At 31.9% G+C, this 20610-nt stretch overlaps 2 protein-coding genes and 1 pseudogene across 2 annotated transcripts; all 3 read right to left on the bottom strand.

Annotated features, from left to right (window-relative positions):
* LOC134239138 (peptidoglycan recognition protein 1-like) overlaps nt 1-20610 on the bottom strand; it is an 80452-nt pseudogene that overhangs the window by 54916 nt on the left and 4926 nt on the right.
* On the bottom strand, nt 9342-13083 carry LOC134239137 (glycine, glutamate and proline-rich protein-like). Its single transcript, XM_062721299.1, has 8 exons — nt 12976-13083; nt 11593-11724; nt 11270-11419; nt 10768-10827; nt 10318-10407; nt 9959-10071; nt 9692-9863; nt 9342-9515 (listed from the first exon to the last, which is right to left on the bottom strand). The coding sequence occupies exons 1-8, from the start codon at nt 13037-13039 to the stop codon at nt 9379-9381; spliced, it is 918 nt and encodes a 305-aa protein (XP_062577283.1). The 5' UTR covers nt 13040-13083; the 3' UTR covers nt 9342-9378.
* LOC134239142 (peptidoglycan recognition protein 1-like) lies at nt 18523-19654 on the bottom strand. Its single transcript, XM_062721304.1, has 2 exons — nt 19597-19654; nt 18523-19042 (listed from the first exon to the last, which is right to left on the bottom strand). The coding sequence occupies exons 1-2, from the start codon at nt 19601-19603 to the stop codon at nt 18714-18716; spliced, it is 336 nt and encodes a 111-aa protein (XP_062577288.1). The 5' UTR covers nt 19604-19654; the 3' UTR covers nt 18523-18713.

A 20610-nucleotide genomic window follows, 5' to 3' on the forward strand; every position in this document is an offset into this window, starting at 1 on the left:
CTAACAATTAGTATGAAAACGTCAGATCAGTCAGCTTTTGACTCAATGATAAATTATATTTGCTGACAAGGTCATTGCATCGACCAAAGAACTTACAAAATGATGTTTTGAAACGAAGCTGCTGAAATGCCTGTTTCATGAACTTGTTTGTCAATAATTCATCTCGTTTTAGAAATTGTTCATACTTGGAGCATGTTCTTGAGTATCGAATCAACTGAGATATATAAAATCCGTATGCAGGTGATGAAGGTATATTGCTGCATAAGTAAGAAAAGTTGACTATTGTAAAGTTAAAGTCATCACCTTTATCATAGAGTTTGATTGATAGATTACCGTTAACCTCTTTTTCAAGTAAAATATCCAAAATATGAAACAGATGTGTCAGACTCTGTAGTATCTCTGTGGTCGTCGATGTATCTAAATATCGAGTTGAAGGACACAGCAAGTGTTTTCTTCTTTTCACGTATATGATTTCGGACAAATTCTGCTTCATATGAATACAAAGACAGGTCTTCTAATAACAGGGCGCAATTGGTACCCATGAGAATTCTAAATGACTGTTTTGGAAGACCTGGTCTCCAAAACCACATGGATATTGTCAATCATAGACTCAAGCATCTTTTTGATGTCATATTCAGAGTACATGTGTGTGCAATCAGAATTCAGAATGAATAAAATTCTTTCATCCAGACATACTGTTTCTGGGGTAAAATATTGAAGAACGAACATTTTGATATTTTGGATATTCAAAGTAAAATTCTAAAATTCTAAAAATCCAGAGTTTTTTTGTTATTTAAAATTTGAACATTTGAATCAAAATTCTAAATATCTAAAAATCTAAAACACTAGAGAGTTGAAATTTTGAAGTCAGAAGTTTATTTTAAAAAAATCAAAAGATGAAACAGTGTTACTGAACTTTAGATTGCATAGCGTAAACTTTCTGAACAAACGGTAGATTAAAAACTCAAACGTTTAAAATTCAAAAATCATTTCTTAAAATTTGAATTTTGAATGTTTTTGGTAAAAATATGAATAATTGATATTTTAAAATTTATTTGGAAATTGGAAAATTAAGATATTTGAACTAAAAAATAGTAAATTTCAATATATCAAATCAAATTGAGTTTTTGAAAATTAAAAATTTCAACTAATATATTAACATTCTAAAACTCATTATAGAAATTTGAATTGCTAAGTGTTACACGGACCATGTTTTCAGTACTTTTTTTTTAAAATACATACATCATACTTTTATTGTCTGAAGCAGGGGATATTTTGTATTTTTTTTTTTATATTAAATGATATATTGAAAAAAATCAAAACATCTGCAAGAAGGCGTGTAAGATGGTCTATTTAAAAACAACTTGACTCAAAACTTTAAATTAGAAGAGAAGAATTTATGCACGGAAATATCCAAATGGAACTAGAATTTACTTGATTTTTCTGCGTTATAAAATATTTTCCAAGGCCCTAAAAGCACTCAGTTGAATAAGATAGATTGTTAACGATGCATGAGATTGAAATATTTTGACTATATTTTTAGATATTAAAATTTACATTGTAATATATAGAAAAATATTAATTACATGGAGTGTAATTATCTGGAGTCCTTCTCTGACTAACATTGCATACAATATGTAAGCTACTGATGATATTTGTTTTCTCTTTTTTCATACAAATTTTATGGAACAATCTATTTTAAGGTAAATATCTGTGCCACAATACGTAGATACTAATCGTTGGATGATGCTTGCACTGGACGAGATAACATAAGTGATTATATAATCAGAATGAGTAAATTTGCAAAAATGAATGAGTACGTTTGTTTGTCCTAACTCGAACAGGTTATGTTGATAAGTTAGAAAGGAAGAAACGTAATTACATGATAATTAAATATTTAAAAAAGGGACCATTTAGATAATTCTAAATAACTGAAGAAAATAACATGACATAATGTATTGAGATAAAACGACGGAATTTCTTAATTGCGTGTTATTTCAAGGACACAACTCCAACAAAAATATAAAAACCTGTGGATGTATCCTGATTCCTTTGAGAAGTCTAAAACCTAAACATGTATAGAACGGTTTCTTCTGCTTTCATCTTTTTACTGATTTTGGCTCTAGTTTCTGCAGGTGAGTCATACATTCCACATGAAAACTCCCATTTTTAAAAAAAATATATAAATATTAAATTCAAAGAGGACTAGTATTTTAATTTTTACTGCATTAGTATCGAATTATTTAAATGTTTTCAAGCTCAAAATCTTAAAAAAGTTTTTAAGTAAAATTTCACATTAAATATCACTATACTTACTGTTTTTAACTTTAACTATTAAATTAGAGTTTATTAAAGTAAATTTTTGTATTAATGGTCACATTTTAATTCAATGATATTGCAAATTCTATCTACAAACATAACGTTAAAAGCCTACTGTAAATTTCTCCGATTAACAAATAATCAGAATTCTTACATGTAATGAATAAATCAACAAAATGAAATAAATTTGCTATAACCTTCTTATACTTAGGGTACTCCGATCAGGAGTTGGGTAATAGATAGTTTTCGATAGGCCTGAATTTAGCGAAAGTTACCTCCCGTTGGCCGCCATATTGGAGGTCGACTCAGTGATTTTCCCTCTTTGTCTTACCAAGTTTAAGAAAATATAGCAGAAATATTTGGTGGAAAATCTTTATCAAATAATTTTTTTTAAATAAAGGAGGCTTCCAAAAATTTATATACTTCAGAAAAATAATGATTTCTAATTCAAAATAGCAAATATAAAAATTTTAAATTGGTTGAACAATGAGGGAATATGAGCATTTGGACCTCCAGTATGGCGGCCAACGGGAAGTAACTCTTGGTCAATCGAAAACTATCTATTGAAAATGCTCATAGATTTGTCTCTGAATTCTTAAAATAATGGGTATTTATCCACGGTATTTCTTTAAAGTTCACGATCAAAATTAATCATATTAATGATATTCATTATTAAGTCTCAAATATTTTTTCACGAAATGCGATTCAATGTACCCCCTATACATTTTCTGATTGAAAATTGATCAACAAATATATTTTGCGATAAAAATTTATAGATATCAAGGCAATTTTTTTAATAAATGAAAATTGCCTTGTTTTTTTTTATACTTATTCCATACATTAGTACTTCTATTTAGTTTATTTGTTATAAAATTCATAGTATGAAACATTTGTACTATCGTTATAACACATTATAGATCGTTTCTAATTTAAAATCATGATAATCAACACTGGTATGAGAGGCTAGAGTAAATTAAGGAGATTCAATATCGACGAAAAAGCATATATTTTTGTACTTCATCGGGGTACAAAAGACAAATTTTTACAAGACCCTTTCTATGACCTCAAAGAATCTTGAATCATATGGTGATGCAAAAATAAAAATCGTTGCATGAGAAGATTTTAAATCAAAGATAAATTTTGAGACATTTCAAATTAACTATTTTTTGAGTTATCCTTCCTGGCTGAGGATCGGATATCTATAAGCATATTTTATACAATGAAGGATGCGGAGATAACGAACAGTATTCAATATCAAAGTCCATAAAACAATACAAAATAGGAGCAGAGCAAACACTTTTTTTCCAAATTATCAGAGGTGGGATCAGGTACCATGGAGGAGTGAGCATCCCCTGCCGACCGGTCACACCCGCCGCGTGCTCCTTGTCATGATCGGAAAATCACGGAAAAATCCTTCATCAATTCAGTGTATAGATAATGGATTAACAATTAGTATGAATAACGTCAGTCAGCATTTGACTCAATGATAAATTGTATTTGCTGACAAGGTCATTGTATCGACCATAGAATCTACGAAATGATGACTTTAAACGAGACTGCAGATGTTCTTGTTCCATCAACTTGTTTGTCAATAATTTACCTCGTTTTAGAAATTGTTCATACGTAGGGCAAGCTCTTGAGTATCGAATCAAGTGAGATGTATAAACTACGTATGCAGGTGATGAAGGAATATTGGTGCATAAGTAAGGAAAGCTGACGATAGATAAATTTAAGTCATCACGTTTATCATAGAGCTTGGTTGTTTAATTACCACTCACGTCTTTTTCAAGTAAAATATCCAATTATGAAACAGATGTGTCAGACTCTGTGGTATCTTTTATCTCTTTTATCTCAAGCTCACAAGCTTCTTTTATAATCCATTTATTTCGATGACTTTCTTTTCACCCATTTCAGTATATAATAACATAATATATGTATATCATAGGCTATGACTGCAATAGTTTTTTTTTTCGTAGTTACTGTTGATAGAAAAGGGAAACATGAAAAATATATTTCATAAACAATGTTCTTTTGAGGTACAACTGTACGAGTACATGCAATTCAGATTCCGATAAAACAGAGATTATATTTTTTTTTTTTCGAAATTAAAAACAAATATTTTGTCTGTAAAACATTTACATATATGGCTGTAATTACTTCGTAATCTTATTAATCTTAACGAGTCATAGGTCATAGTATACATTGTTGGAAAGAGCTTCATAAATGTTTCACAGAATTATTGGTCTATGTGTTCTTTTCGTGTGATTATCGTGAAGTATATGAAATGCGTTTTGAACAAATAAGAATGCTGAGTAACCAAATACACACAAAAATCATATTAAAAAATATTATTTAATAATCTTATCTAACTTTATTTTTTTACGGTTTAAAACATGTCGCTTTTCTCTAAATATATAAATATAGGATGTAACAAGGTATGGATAATAAGCCGGAAGGAGTGGAAAGCTGTCAATCCGACGTCGACCAGCGCCTTACGTCATCCCGTCAACAGGTTTTTCATCCACCACACAGCTACATGTTATCCCACGTGTTCTGGTTCCATACAGCGCTATCACATGAACAGTAGGTTAAGCTTCTTCCTTGTCACTCTATAATTAATATACAAGAGGATTCCATTTAATGTAATACTGCTTAAAGCGATACGTCGATACAGCTTTATTGAACAATGTCACAAAATGTAACTTTTATTATGATTTCTGTTTCAGCCAAAAAATGGGCTGACATTGGTTACAGTTTCCTGGTGGGGAATGATGGGAATGTGTAAGGTGGATAATTTTTGGCAGCATCTTTCATCGGTAACTTCAATAATGAACTACAAACTAGTGCTGCATTAAATGCAGCAAAGAACCTGATCCAATGTGGTGTGGATAAAGGCTACATAAAATCTAGCTACACTCTTCATGGACATCGTGATGTATCTTCAACAACATGCACTGGGAATAAATTGTATGCAGAGATAAAAAAATGGCCACACTATCAAAGCATGCCGTAGATACTGCAAATGATCTTTTTGTTTTGTTTTGTGCATATTTTGACGATGCAACAAAGTATGTGACAACGTGTGTTCAAAAGAAACTTCTTTGTGTATATCTTCATTACATTGAAAAAATTGATATATGTATTGTGTTTTTTTAATTAAATGATATATTTAAAAGAATAAAAACATGCACGAAAATGGTCTATCTAAAAATATTTATATTTGCAAATGTTTGCCCTTATATAACACTATTTAAACAAGGCGTTTTTACATCTCGGTAAAACATGTTTGTCATGTGACCATAAATTGATTGTTAAGTCATAAACAATCTACGTAATTTTATAGTGACGTCCAAAGTGATCGACGTCTTCAACACATTCAAATTATAGCGATGAGTTTTGAAACAATGTAAATCTCTTATGGATTTAAAACACCAATACCTCACTATTTTTAATAAATTAGTCAAAAATGAAAATATAAGTAATAATATTTTACTTCAAAAAGATGTTAAAGCCCTTTGGGTTAATCGTTTTACATCCCAATAAAACTAAAAAAAAAAATACCTTATTTCTTAAATAGCTGTATTTGCAAATGTTTGCACTTACTTAACACTATTTGAACAAGGCGGTTTTACACCTGTGTAAAACACGTTCATCATGTGACCATGATTTAATTCTTTAGTCATAAACGATCTACGTAATTTTATAGTGACGTCATAAGTGATCGACGTGTTCAACAAATTCAATTTATACCGTTGAGTTTTGAAATGAAGGAAGGATGTGGAGATAACAAACATTATTCAATATCAAAGTCCATAAAACAACACAAAGTAGAAGCAACGGACATATCAGAGGTGGGATAGGTGCCATGGAGGAGTGAGACATCCATCCGCCCTGTGCTCCTTGTCATGATCGGGAAATAACGGAAAAATCCGTTGTCAATTCAGTGTATAAATAATGGACAAACAATTATTATTATACCTCATTATAAATATTCTGCACAACGCGTTATCTGATTGGTTCTAGGTTATCACGTGATCGGGCCGTAAAACTTCATATTTTCCTTGTCGTCGGCATGCTTTTCATCATACTCCACCTCTTCGGATACTTAGTGCATTTTCCCGCAGTAATTACAATTTCTCACAATAGCCTGGTTTACGTCACAAAATTGATGATAATGTGTTGATCAACGGCGTTAAACATTGCGTTAAAAATGAAAGTGGAATTTGAAAGTTTATGTTTATTTCAAAGTATAATAAACAATTCATTGCATGAATGAAACAAGCCAAGAAAAATCATATTCCCCTTTATCGGGGAATAGCAGTCTCTGAATAAGTCTTCATATTCCCCTCACTATCATGCAATAAATGTATATTATTATATAGTCTATTTATATTCCCTATATAATCTATACAAGCACAAACAGTTCATAACACTCCATATTCACCGGATCTGAGGCCGTATTCACCGGAGGGTCATTGCGCGTGCAGCGCAATTGTGACGTCACAATCAACACCTCAAACAACGTTGTAAACAATGGCTGCAACGGCCGCAGCGAGCAACGTATCTGAGCAGGAAGAATATTATACAAACCTATAGCAGGATTATTTTTTAAACATTTGAACATCTTACACGGCGAAACTCAAAAAGGAAAATACGGAGTTGACAAACTGTAATCTGGATTTTTTTTTTTCAACGACGGAAGTTCGTTAATGAAAATGGTGTCGTCATTCAGCCTTCAATGTCTTATTTATTTAAATTCGGACTATATAATAAAACAATTATGGACTCTTTTGATGTTGAATATGGTTTGTTATTCATCAGAAAAATATGCATATTGACCTCGGCTTCGCCTCGGTCAATATGAATATTTTTATGGTGAATAACAAACCATATTCAACACCAAAAGAGTCCATAATTGTATATTATTATATAAGATTATTTTCGCAATTTTCATTGACTGAAAGGACGTCACGTGATATTCCTCCTTTTGCGATACCAACGCGAAAGCACGTCCGCGGAAATTGATATTGCACGACACACCGTTCCGTTGCACTAAAGTTACATAGATCGTGACGTCATAATATAAGTAGCGTTTTTTAATCATTGTGACGTAATGACAGCTTAGTCTGTTCAGTTAGAACTGTGTCAGTGCATTCACTTTGAGTGATTATGTAATATAACTATTATAGACTTTAGTAAACGGCCATTATGTGGTTATAAGGACTCGTGGCAATTGATATTGACCTCAGACACAGAAAATGATAGCGATCTCGCAGGCTCGGTCGCTATCACTTTCTGTGTCTTCAGTTAATATCAATTGCCAAGAGTCCTTATAACCACATATCGACCTACACTGAAGTCCAGAATTGTATAGTATGAAAAATGTCAGTCAGCATTTAACTCAAAGGTAAATTGTATTTGCTGACAAGGTCATTGTATCAGCCATAGAACTTAAGTAATGATGACTTTTAACGAGACTGCTGATATTCTTGTTTCATCAACTTGTTTGTCAATAATTTACCTCGTTTTAGAAATTGTTCATACGTAGATCATGCTCTTGCGTATCGAATCAACTGAAATATATGAACTCCGTATTCAGGTAATGGAGGTATTGTATATTGCTGCGTAAGTAAGGAAAATTGACGATAGAAAATTTAAAGTCATAACGTTTTTCATAGAGCTTGGTTGTTAGATTAACCTTAACATCTTTTTGAAGTAAAATATCCTAATATGAAACAGAGGTGTGAAACTCTGTCGTATCTTTTATCTCAAGCTCACTAGGATATATCGTATCGACATAATCGAAAAAATAAATCATTTGTAGGTTTAGAACTTTAGTACCTTACTATTTGTAATAAATCAGTTTCAAATGTAAATATATGTAATAAGGTATCATTTTTGAATTTTTTGGAGATTACAAAACTCCAAAAATTATACCTTATTTCTTAAAAAGATTGACACAGAATTATAGAATTAGAGGAGAAAACTTAATGTACGGGAATTTTCAAATGAAACCAGAATTAACATGTTGTTTTCTACGTTATGAAATATTTTCCAAGGCCCAAGAAGCACTCATTTGAGTAAGATGGATTGTTAGCGACACATGAGATTGAAATAATTTGATTATGTTCTTACACATTAAAAATAATATTGTGATCTATAGAAAAATATTAATCTTATGGTGTGTAATTATCTGAAGTCCTACATTGACTAATATTGCCATGGAATATTGATATAGAATAAATTTATTACAAAGTAACTATATATGCCACTTATATAATATGTTTGCACTTACAGATATCATGTATGGCTATCTATTTCTGAATGAGCGATTGGTTAGAAATTAAGGAGTAAATCCTATTTTGACTAATATTGCGTACAATATTTAGCTACTGATGACACTATTTTCTCTCTTTTTAAAACTAGTCATATGTAACAATTTATTACAAAGTAACTATTTATGAGTACATGCTAATGGTGGGATGAAGCTTTCACTGGACCAGATATCATGGTCTGACTAAGTAGAAAGGGTTATGTTGATTATTTAGAAACAATTGGTGTTGAATTGGTGCTTTTTTTTTTATTAAAGTAACTTTGTTTAATGACCAAATACAATATGCGTCAACTTCCCTTATTTATGCAGCAACATGCCTTCATCACCTGCATAATGGGTTTATGTTTATATTCCTCATTTGATTCTGTACGCAAGAGCATGCAATACGTATGAACATTTTTTAAATCAAGGTAAATTATTGACAAACAAGTTGCTGAAACAAGAGTATCAGAAGTCTCATTCCCTAAGTTTATGGTCGATACAAAGACCTTGTCAGAAAATACAATTTACAATTTAAGATTAAGTCAAATGCTGACTAAAGGTTTCCATACTAATTGAAGGGCATTTCACGTGTATACACACTGAATTTCAACGGATTTTACCGTGATGAAAAAAGACAATTTTAAATATCTACATTTATTTCATATTCAAATTTTTAATAACAACTTAAGCCTTTACAGACATCAAAAGTCATTATGAGCAATTAAATGTCTGTTGTTGATTTTCTACCATCCCTGTTTGTTTATCAAATATTGAGCCCTAGCCATGACGTCATTGCTGTAGTCATCATTTGTTGATCCTTTATCCAAGTTCTTCCATGATCGAACATTACTCACCCCAAAATTGTAAGCAGCAACACCACCTAACAAATAAAAATAATTTTTTTAACTTGTTATAATTTGAAAGGGGAAATATTGTGTTCTGTTTATATCAATACTTCTTTATCTTACACTGTATGCTCACTATTGGAGAACATTTTTGAAATATTTTTTTTTTCGAAAGCAAACATTTTCCGTTTCTGCATTATCTATCTAATACCTTGTTGCTGCTGCTCCGGAGTCCATGTTGGATGCTTGCTTTTAACTTGCTTTATATATCTCACTAGCGTGTATTTAGTCATCATGTTGATATGTTCACAGCTGTCCCAGTGGTAGGTTTTACAGTTACGACCAGTTTTACTATCACAGACTGGGCAGTGCCTTACATCACACTGAAAAAGTCACTTTCCCATTAATTTAACAACATAAAATATGTCAAGTGGTCAAATGCTTGTCAGATATAGGTTCCCCGATTATGACGCAGTACCTGCATAGTTCCATAAGCATTGTTGTTATCTCCATAACCATTGGTTGATATCAGTAGCCTACCAGCGTGCGACTCTCTGCTGGCAATGGCGGCGATGACTGCTGGATGAATACCTGAAACACAAATAGGCTGTATTCTTTAGTTTTAAAATCAAGATTAAAATGTCGTATAAAGGATGAAAAATCTTTGCTTGTTGCATCAATTATCATTCAATATAAGTATGCCCATTCTTTTAAATTCTTTTTTTTAATTGCCATTTGCTATCAAAAAGCAAAAAATAAAAGGCCTTCTGATAAAATAGAAAGTTAAAATACATGGAATAAGAGTAAAAAGAGTTATATTTAGATAAATATACTTACAATTATTTTGTCCGGCTGTGACATAACACTTTTTCTTAGTGTTCAGCCTACTGAGGTCGGGTGTAATTTCTCTGATGGAGGCTGATATTCCTGTTAAAATATTTTATTTATTACAAAAAGAAGGGCTTTATTTGACTTATTAAAGAAAAAAAAAGTTCTCCTAATCATTGAGCTTGTTTCTTGGAGGATATTGTTTATTTTACGACGAATGATTGTTTATATATTGCTTAAATAAAACTGAACTAGAATACAACATTTAAAATCTAAATGTTATATGTGGGGTAAATTTTTTTTATTCTAATGAATCAGTAAAAGAAATACAGACATCATGATATTGTTTAACGACAAAGTTAAGACAAAATTTCAAAATATGAAATTAGATTTGAAGGAATATTTTACAATTTAAACTAAGCCAAAATCTAGTTTGTGATTTCTAGGTTCAATACTGACCTCCATTCTTTCGTCCGGTTGGATTTAATTTTGTCACATCGCCAAAACAATTATATTTCCCTGTATAAATGAAAAAGGTGTAAACGTTCTGTGATATATCCCAGGAAATCTATAAACAATCCCTGTAATCTATAACCAAGTAAACTATAATACAGTTATGTAATGAACCATGCAAAATGCTGATTCTGCTGAATATTCAGCATCATCAGCTATTGTTGTCTTTAGGTCTCCACTCACTAACCTGGAAAAGATGCATTAGGAGTTATATCACCATGGTAAAGAGAAAGAAATCAACTGGAGTAGAGTAATGATACAATAGAGAACAATATTGCCTTGTGGTGCCCTGTTATTTACCTCAACTAGAACCATCAGGGATAGAGCCACCATACTTAGAGAACAACATTGTTACGTGGTGCCCTTTATTTACCTGGACTAGAACCATCAGGAGCAGAGTCACCATACATTAGAAAACAACACTGTCAAGTGGTGCCCTGTTATTTACCTGGACTAGAACCACCAGTAGATCCGCTGGACTTAGGAACACAACATTGTCTCGTGGCTCCCCCTCCACAAAGTCCTCTCTGGTATTCACCATTACAAGTCATTCTGTTTTCCTGACAAACGCCTCTTTTGTTGGCACAAGGGCGGTCCGCTAGAAGTATCAACATTAGAGAAATAAATTAATTCACAAAGAAAGCCATCTGTAAAATATACTAAAAACAAAAGGAAGAGAAATCAGAAGGAAAAGTTTGCTTTTTATCTTTTCACACTGATATTAAAGAAATATCAAATGTCCAATGTATTTCGATCTAATTTCGGCCTTACCTGGACTTGGGACACAGCATTGTCTGGATGCTGCTCCTCTGCATAATCCTCTTTGGTATCGTCCATTCTCACAGGTAATGGTGTTTGATTGACATGTACCTCCTTTATTTGTGCATCGGGTATCACCTACAACTTTAAGTGTGAATTATGAACTTGTTGTGATATTTACGATGAAATATTTAAGGAATAAATTACATAGCAACCCAAATTAAACTGTATAACCTGGGTTGGGACAGTTTACTCTTTTTAAACAGCTTCTACGCTTTATAAACCGCGAAGCGGTTTATAAAAAAAGCGTAAACTGTTCCAACCCAGGTTATAGCAGTATAACTTGGGTTTCTATTTAAATTCATGTCATATAATTTAATTTTCAATCATTCAATACCATAAAAAAAAACATGCATTCTGAGAGTATTGCATAAGCAATACATGTCCCAGTGTTTTTTTTATTTTCAAAATAGGATTTAGGACAAATTCTGCTTCAAAGAAGAAGGTCTACTTATAACGGAGCGTAATTGGTATCAGTGGAAATTCCAATAGATTGTTGGAAGACCTGGTCTCTAAAAACTACAGAGATATTGTCAATCAGAATTAAATCTATTTTCGAATTTCCTGCTAAGAAAGTATCTGATATATAAAAAATAGGGATGATAATATATAACTTGTTAACTGATACAAATTAAAGACGGTGTGGCACTTAGAAAATCTTAAAATGGTTAGCAGAAAAAAAAGAAAGAGGCCGTACAAGACGAGTTCAATTCCCTGCTATGAGGCAATATTATTTTCAATTTTATAAGGTGAAATTATTTTTCTTACAATAAAGCAAGAAGACCTATGCTTGAAAGTTGATAATTTAGCGCTTTCAAATATCTTTATTAGCGATGTAGATTGAGACTGTGATTTGATAAATCAGTTTGTGAAGTATTAAAATTGTCTGAAAAAGGGGAAGCTCCGACTTATTTTTAATTATGATCATAATGAACTTGCATGAAGTCTGCACTTAAAAATCATCCATGTCTGATAATTTCCTGGTATTTTTCATTATTCTCTTATTTTTTATCTTTTCAAGGTGAAATATGTAAAAATAAAAATTAAACGATAAAAAAATATTCTGGCGTCGTTTTAGTCACCAAGTGTGCATACAAAATGTGCATACTTGGAAAAAAAAATTACCAAAATGTAAATTTGATGCATTTAAGTTTATCGGTACAACGTCTTGCGGTTATCTGTTAGCAATTTAATATCCAGTGCCATCCCTAAAAGGTCTATATTCAAAGAAAATAATACCGATATCTTACAAATTTAAGATAATTGTTCCATTAAAATAGTTTAAATATTAACTGATATGTAATATTCTAAAGGAAATAAGGTAAAGTGCCCTACCTAACACGGACTGTAGAACACATAAAAACACAAGCAAGATACTGCCTTGAAAATTCCCAAACATTTTCTGCTTTTAGATTTGTAAATAAGTTTCCTACAGCTTTTGTCGACAGTTTTATAGAAACATTTGTGCATGACCTTAACCCTGATTATCATCTATAACCTTCGTCACTATAGTTCCACATTACTGAATTTAAATTCTGCTACACCTTTATTGTGCAAACATCAACTAACAAAAATGAAATTTTGAATTTATTATTCCTGTTTTTGAATTTTAGATAATTATATTTTCTACACATTAAACATATAAAGATTAATTTTATTCAATTTGAAAATCATGTAAGTTTTTTTTCTCAGAATAATATATATATATATTTTCAGAAAAAAATGCAAAGGTAACGTAAGCATAATTAAACGAGAGATTTTTAAAGGAAGTTTAAGATTTTTTTTATGTTCAATGATTCGTTTTGCTTACAAGATTTTGAGATTGACCAGATCTCGTTATTTAACATGTAGTAATATTAATTAATCCCACTTTAAAACATTTAGATAAAAACTTGAGTCTGATTTAAAAAAAAATAACGAAACTCTCTCTTTTCTTTACCATATTCTCCCAATCTGCCATTGCATTATTTCGTCTGTTGAATAATAACATATCATGAATTCAATATATCTCTTAATAAAATCGTGCAAGCTGCACTAGGGCATAATTCCCTGCACATATCCTTTGGAGTCGGTAAAAAAGATTTTCAAAAACATGATATAAAGTAGAGTATTGAAAAATATTTTTAATACTCAGTCTGTATACAAGTGTTTATATTATTATATTTGGATAGGGCATACTTTTCGACAAAAATGTAAGCAAATTAGTTAATAATATGAAATACACCGTCATTATATGTATGTTTTAGTTAGACAGAATAATTAGGTGATCCATTATTAGTATCCCCTCTCAGCAGAGTTGAAGTGGATGTTATAAAGAGTATGTGTGTGTGTGCGTCTAAATTTGTCCTTGAGCGCAACGCAGGTGAAGTTTTTTGGATCGGGATAGATTTCGAATGCTGCCTTGATTTAATATATTCTTTAATCAAGGGTATGATCCACTGTGTCCATGCATAAATGCATAAATTATATACCTTAGTAGTTTTATTGGGAACATGTAGATTTTAAAATACTTTTTAGCCAAATTTTAAAAATACATCTTAGTAGGTGATAGGGGATTTTTTGGGGATGTTTTCCTTGTCTAGTACATGTACATTTCTATATTTAAAAAATGAGATAGTTATATAACTTATAAAATGCCATAATTATGCAAAATTTATAAAACTTGTATATGAATATGAATCGTTATTATACATGTACTATTTCATAAATGCAATCCACAGTCTTTATGCAATCCATATGCTGTATATAATTAAACAAGAGATTAACCTAAGAAGGACTTTTTTAAGAAATTTTTTTTTATCAATTTACTTCTTAAAGAGGAAAAAACATAAAGTCCAAAATAGTTAATTTTGATAGTTAAAAATTTAATTTTTAACCTGTTTATTATCAAATTTTCTTCAGAAAACTTAAAAGAAAAGACAGTTACATTTTTTAAAAATTATTAAACATTTAAGTTGCAGAAAACATAACAGCGTCAAAAGAAATATCCCCCGATTTTCAAGAAATGAAAAACAAAACAAAACAAAAAACAAAACAGGAATGCTTAATTACTAGGCAGTTAATAATGTCATATTTACCTTGTGTTTCGTAATTGTACGCAGATGTTGACAGCGCGAAATTGTATGAAAAATTGTCAGGTAAAGGTGATAAAGAGACTTATTCATAAACAGCCCTGTAAATCCTAAAAGGTAGTAAACACTGTCTCCATTCCTCAGTTGTATTATTTTATTTTTGCTGTCCAATATCCTTTATGTTCAAGTTGAGAGAAAATTTAAGTAAGCATTTAAAAACACAACAAAGTTACACATTGTTAAAAAGGAGCAATAAAAAAATTAAATACATGCATGTCATTTGAACGTTTCCAAATAAAAGTATTCAATTGTGTCAATAGAATCTTCAATTTTAACTCAAGCAGAAAATTTTGAATAAAATCTTCATGGGATTAGAAAAAAACCCACAGATAGGCTTATAAATCTGAAAGTTTTTAAAAAATTATAGATTTTCTATTTATTTTTTGCCATAATCCTCATAAAAGATTCACAGCTTCTTACAATATTGTTGTTTGTTTGCTCTGCTCTGCACCTAATTTGTTTTATTACTTTATGGACTTTTGATCTTGAATACTGTTCGTTATCTCCACATGTTTCATTGACACTATTTGAAAGAAAAATCGAAATTCTAGGTGACTTGACTAATTAAATTTGGAGTTTGACCCACTTTTACCCCAAAATTCCAAACTTTAACGTTGGCAATAACTATTGATCGGTAGATACTAGGACCTTCATATTTCAATTATATATTCTTTGTGGAAAGACCTTTCATTGAATGCCAAAAAATTTGACCTTTTTACCTTGACCTTGGAGATTTCCCTACTTATGAAAAAACTTTAACTTTGGCCATAACTTTTGAATGGTAAAGGCTAGGGCTTTCATACTTCACATATGTAATCTTTGTGAGGAGACCTTTCATTGAATACCAACAACTTTGACCCTTTGATGTTGACCTTGAGTTTGACCTACTTTTTGAGAACTTTAACCTTGGCCATAATTTTGAACGGTTTGGACAAGGGCTTTCATACTCCACATATGTAATACTTGTGGCAAGACCTTTTATTGGATATAAAGCACTTTGACCCTTTGAAGTTGGAGTTTGACCTACTTTTTAACAACTTTAACCTTGACCATAACTTTTGTACGGTTCGGGCAAGGGCCCCTGAAGCTGAAGATGAAAGTCCTGCAAAGAGCTAGAAAATTTTTTTTTCGTCAGGACGAAAACAGTTTAGGATTGATTTATTGTATATTGTTTAACGTCCCTCTCGAGAATTTTTCACTCATATGGAGACGTCACCGTATACCGGTGAAGGGCTTTAAATTTTGACCTTTACTCGACACTCAGGGCCATTGAGCAGTGAGGGTGCTTTATCGTGCCAACGCCCTCCGCTGACACGGGCCCAGGTTTTTAAGGTCTCATCCAAAGGTCCCGCAACTTTCACTTCAAAGTGCCGAGCGCATGGCGAAGGAACAGTTGCTACCCATTTTTATCGACTTCGGTCAGTCGCGGCCGAGATTCGAACTCATAACCTCCCAATCACGGAGCGAGCGCTCAACCGACTGAGCTACCGTGAACAGTAAGACAGTTTAGGAAGAGAAGAATGAAATGGTTTTGGGCGAGGATATTTACATGTACCTGGAAATTTCAGTCGGTATAGTTAATAACAACAACTTACTTTTGATGTCTTATCCAAGTATTTATTTTTTTTCCTTTCCCGTTCATTTTGATGCTACGGATATTCAAAAATGAAATTTTCCTGTGCGTTGAAGTTTTGGAGAATTTCTGAAATAAATTTGTTGCAAAGTGAAATATGTAGAGATAACGAACAGTATTTGAGCTCAAAATTCCATTAAACATTATACAAAATAACCAACACAAATCTCTGAAACATCAGAGGTGGGAATAGGTGCCATGGAGGAGTAAGCAGACCCTGCTGACCAGTCACACCCGCCGTATGCTCCTTGTCATGATCGGGAAATCATAGGAAATCCGTGGTCAATCTGAAGTACAATCTGAAGTTTTTATTTCACTGAATTTTTTATGATTTTCCCAATCATGAAGGCACACGGCGGGCGTGACCGACTAATAAGGGATAAATAACCAATGTTTTCTCCTTCATGGTATACCTTATTCCATCTCCGAAATTCATTCATTCTGCTCCTCGTGCAAAATGTTAAAATGGTCTTTAGAGAATGCTGATAATTACTAATCATTATTTTCAAATGTCAATTTACAGTAAATCATTCTTTTCCTAATACAATAAAGATGACATTCTACAATATCACATTCCAGTAGAGTACTCGGAATTTCAGTCATTTAATTAATGAGTTCAACGTACACTGTCTATAATTGATTCAATAACTTAAAAAATCCTAACGAATATATATAAATATTGATATTTTTCCGGTGAATAACAACACAAAAAGAGTCCATAATTGTATATTATTTCCATATAATTTTACTCCATGTATCCCATTAAACCGAAATGAAATTTAAAGACAACACAGAGTCTACCACATCAGTCTGATATTTGTTTGTTTAAGTGCTATAACGATAAGGACCAATCAACAACTAAATAATACAAGAAACATATTGACGCAAGAGTCAAAAACAGTCGTAAAACAATTGTTCCTTATACATGTTTTATGAGGCAAGAAATTGAAATGTGTGATCTGTTATTTAAAGTAGCCATGCGTTTCTGCGGAGTTAAAAAATAAAGTATTTAGTTTTCATAAAGAATATTAATAAAGACCTATTGTGGCAGAGATGATAAGTTTTTCTCTTGTCAACTACTAGTAATTATGTAGTATAATTCTGCTATCACCTGTACACTGTATATTGTTTTAGTTATGTTCGAAACGGCATGTCCGGAGTACAATATTATTCAATTTAAAAGTTTTTTTAATTAAAGTAAGGTAAGGACGTTGATGTTAGAGTGATTTCAACAAACTCGTTTAAAGGTCCTGTTCTGGCTCACGTATTTTATACCAGTTGTTTGTGCTCGTTTTTTATGTTGAATTCGTGAGAGTGTTTTTCTGCCTGATCAATACACATTGCTCAAAACGTGTGTAGCCTTCAACACGGTATGCTTACTTATTTTAAGCACCTGATCCCACCTCTGCAATTTCCACTAAGTTTATGCCCTTTTTACGGATCTGTAGTATTCATTGACTTTTCAAATCCATTTATTACTATTCCTTATCTACAAAGTATTTTCTTTTAATGGGTAGACTTGTAGCTCACTGGTTGTCCATACTTTTTTTTTTAAGTAGTGACTTACAAATGGTCAGGCAAACAGCTGAATAATAGTTACAATTGTTTGCTTTTTTAATGACGTAAAGTGAAACATATGGAGATAACGAACATTATTTGAGATCAAAAGTAAAAAAAAAAATAGGAGCAGAGCAAACACTAGCCTCCAAAACATCAAAGGTAGGATCAGGTGCCATGGAGGAGTAAATATCCCCTTCCGACCGGTCACACCCGCCGTGTGCTCCTTGTCATGATCGAGAAATATCCGTAGTTCAATCTGTGTATAACTAACAATAAGTATGATAAACGTCAGTCAGCATTTAACTCATTGATAAATTGTATTTGCTGACAATGTCATTGTATCGACCACAGAACTTACAAAATGATAATTTTAAACAAGACTGCTGAAATCTTGTTTCATCAACTTGTTGTCAATATTCTATCTCGTTTTAAAGAAGGAATACATAACTTTATAAATGTGTATAACACTGTATATACAACAGTACGAGTCACGTGTATATAACTTTACACCTTGTACCATCGCATGTATTTTACCATAATTAAATCTCAGTAATCTGAAACTGTTCGTATTTACCCTGAATTTATTTAAACTGATTTCAATCCACAAACATATACATTTGTATTCATTGACATTGTTATGTCTTTTCATCGATAAATATTTTAAGTGTAATGATATATTCAAAGAAGTATCTTTTTACCACGCATGACATCATTTGTTGCATACAAAACAAAAAGATCATTTGCATTATCTACGGATTGCTTTGATAGTGTGGCCATTTCCTTATCTCTGCATACAGCATGTTCCCAGGGCATGTTGTTGAAGATACATCACGATGTCCATGAAGAGTGTAGCTAGATTTTATGTAGCCTTTATCCACACCACATTGAATTAGGTTCTTTGCTGCGTTTAACGCAGCACTAATTGGTAGTTGATCAGTAAATGTGCCGATGAAAGATGCTGCCAAATCGTTGTTATAGCCAGACGTATGAGCACCGACACGACTCCAACCTCGACCTTCGTAAACATTCCCATCATTCCCTACCAGGAAGCTGTAACCAATGTCTGACCATTTATTGGCTGAATGAAAAAATATAATTAAAGTTACATTTTGTAAAGTTGGGAATAATGTGCTTCATTTGAGAAAATAAATATGTTGCAAAAAAGCATCAATTGTGCATACATTTTTTCATATCTTTTTTTACAAGAATCTTTCATTTGCATGTAAAATAAATATGTTTTAAAATTAATATATGATAGAACAGTTTTTCTTCAATGAAAAAAAAGAAAGATGATTGAACTAAAAAATTCTTTAATCGGTGCTAATTTGTGAAGAGGGTATGAAGAGGGTAAAAAAAACAGATCTCTGGAAACTCAAAAAGTAAGAACATGTGCTGCTTTAACCAGTGAAATGGGAGGCACTATTAAGAGAAACAATGAAGCAAATAAACATATGTTTTCGATCATAGCGCTTTACCCAATTACACATTAAATGGAATCCACTGTATAGAGTGACAAGGGAGAATGTAAACATACCGTTCATGTGATATCGCTGTATGGATCGTACCAGTATGACCACTTACACATAAAGTAGAATCCACTGTATAGAGTGACAAGGGAGAATCTAAACATACTGTTCATGTGATATCGCTGTATGGATCGTACCAGTATGACCACTAACAAGAAGTGGAATCTACTGTATACAGTGACAAGTAAGAAGCTTAACCTACTGTTCATGTGATGGTGCTGTATGGACCGTACCATCTCAGAACATGTAGAGATGGAGTTACAGGACGGTGTAGCTGTGTGGTGGATGAAGAACCTGTTGACGGGATGACTTAAGGCGCTGGTCGACGTCGGATTGGCAGCTTGCCACTCATTCCGGCTTATTATTCGTACCTTGCTACATCCTTTAATTTTAAAGATGATATTTTTTAATATATTCAGATTATTAAACTATTATTTTTTTTCAATTAAAGTCACTAAATAATAACAATATATTTTTTGATGAACAAAGATCCATAATTCTATGAAAACATTTAGGAACTCTTGCCAACAACATGTCATAAAAGTCCCTGTTCTGGGAAGGATATATATATACGATGACTGGTATAAGAAGAAAAGGTATTTACAGTCATAAATTTAGATATTTTACAGATTAAGTTCATCTTTCTGTAGTGACGAAGGAATAGAAATATTCTTTGTTTTTTCACGTGAATATAAATTGCTTGTATAGTAAGTACCCCACAGTTAATAAAACATTTATCATTAATTTCCTCTGTGTCTCCCTTTTCTGTCAACATTAACGTAGAAAAAGCTGTGTTATTGCATAGTCATGATAATAAAACTAGCCATGATATATATATATATATATATATATGTATATATACTGACACGCAAAAGAAACGCAACACCCTACTTTAGGGGGAAATAATTACGTAAAGTAAAAAATTTTGTATCTTAAAGCTATGAATATCTTCATTTTGGTAAACATCGGTAATTTAACCTTGAACGCTTTCCATACCATAACCGGAAGTCAAGTTTGAATCTGCTTAACCGAAATCAAAAATTGCATGTTGAACAAAACATTTGGCAATATTATGGAGTTTTAAGGGTTTTATACTGTTCATCATAAGTAATTTAGCAAT

Source organism: Saccostrea cucullata, unplaced genomic scaffold (assembly GCF_032062105.1).
Source record: "Saccostrea cucullata isolate Sc308-1 unplaced genomic scaffold, CSIRO_AGI_Scuc_v1 ctg457, whole genome shotgun sequence".
Classification (NCBI taxonomy): domain Eukaryota; kingdom Metazoa; phylum Mollusca; class Bivalvia; order Ostreida; family Ostreidae; genus Saccostrea; species Saccostrea cuccullata.

Bases quoted from the DNA above. Each gene is read 5' to 3' on its own strand.
- LOC134239137 (XM_062721299.1), bottom strand. From the start codon at position 13,039: ATGTTTGGGAATTTTCAAGGCAGTATCTTGCTTGTGTTTTTATGTGTT. The intron at 10,072-10,317 runs GTAAGTATATTT...TTTGTGTTTCAG, and splicing joins CACAGCCGGACAAAATAATT to GTATTCATCCAGCAGTCATC. The intron at 9,516-9,691 runs GTATTAGATAGA...TTTATTTGTTAG, and splicing joins TCCGGAGCAGCAGCAACAAG to GTGGTGTTGCTGCTTACAAT.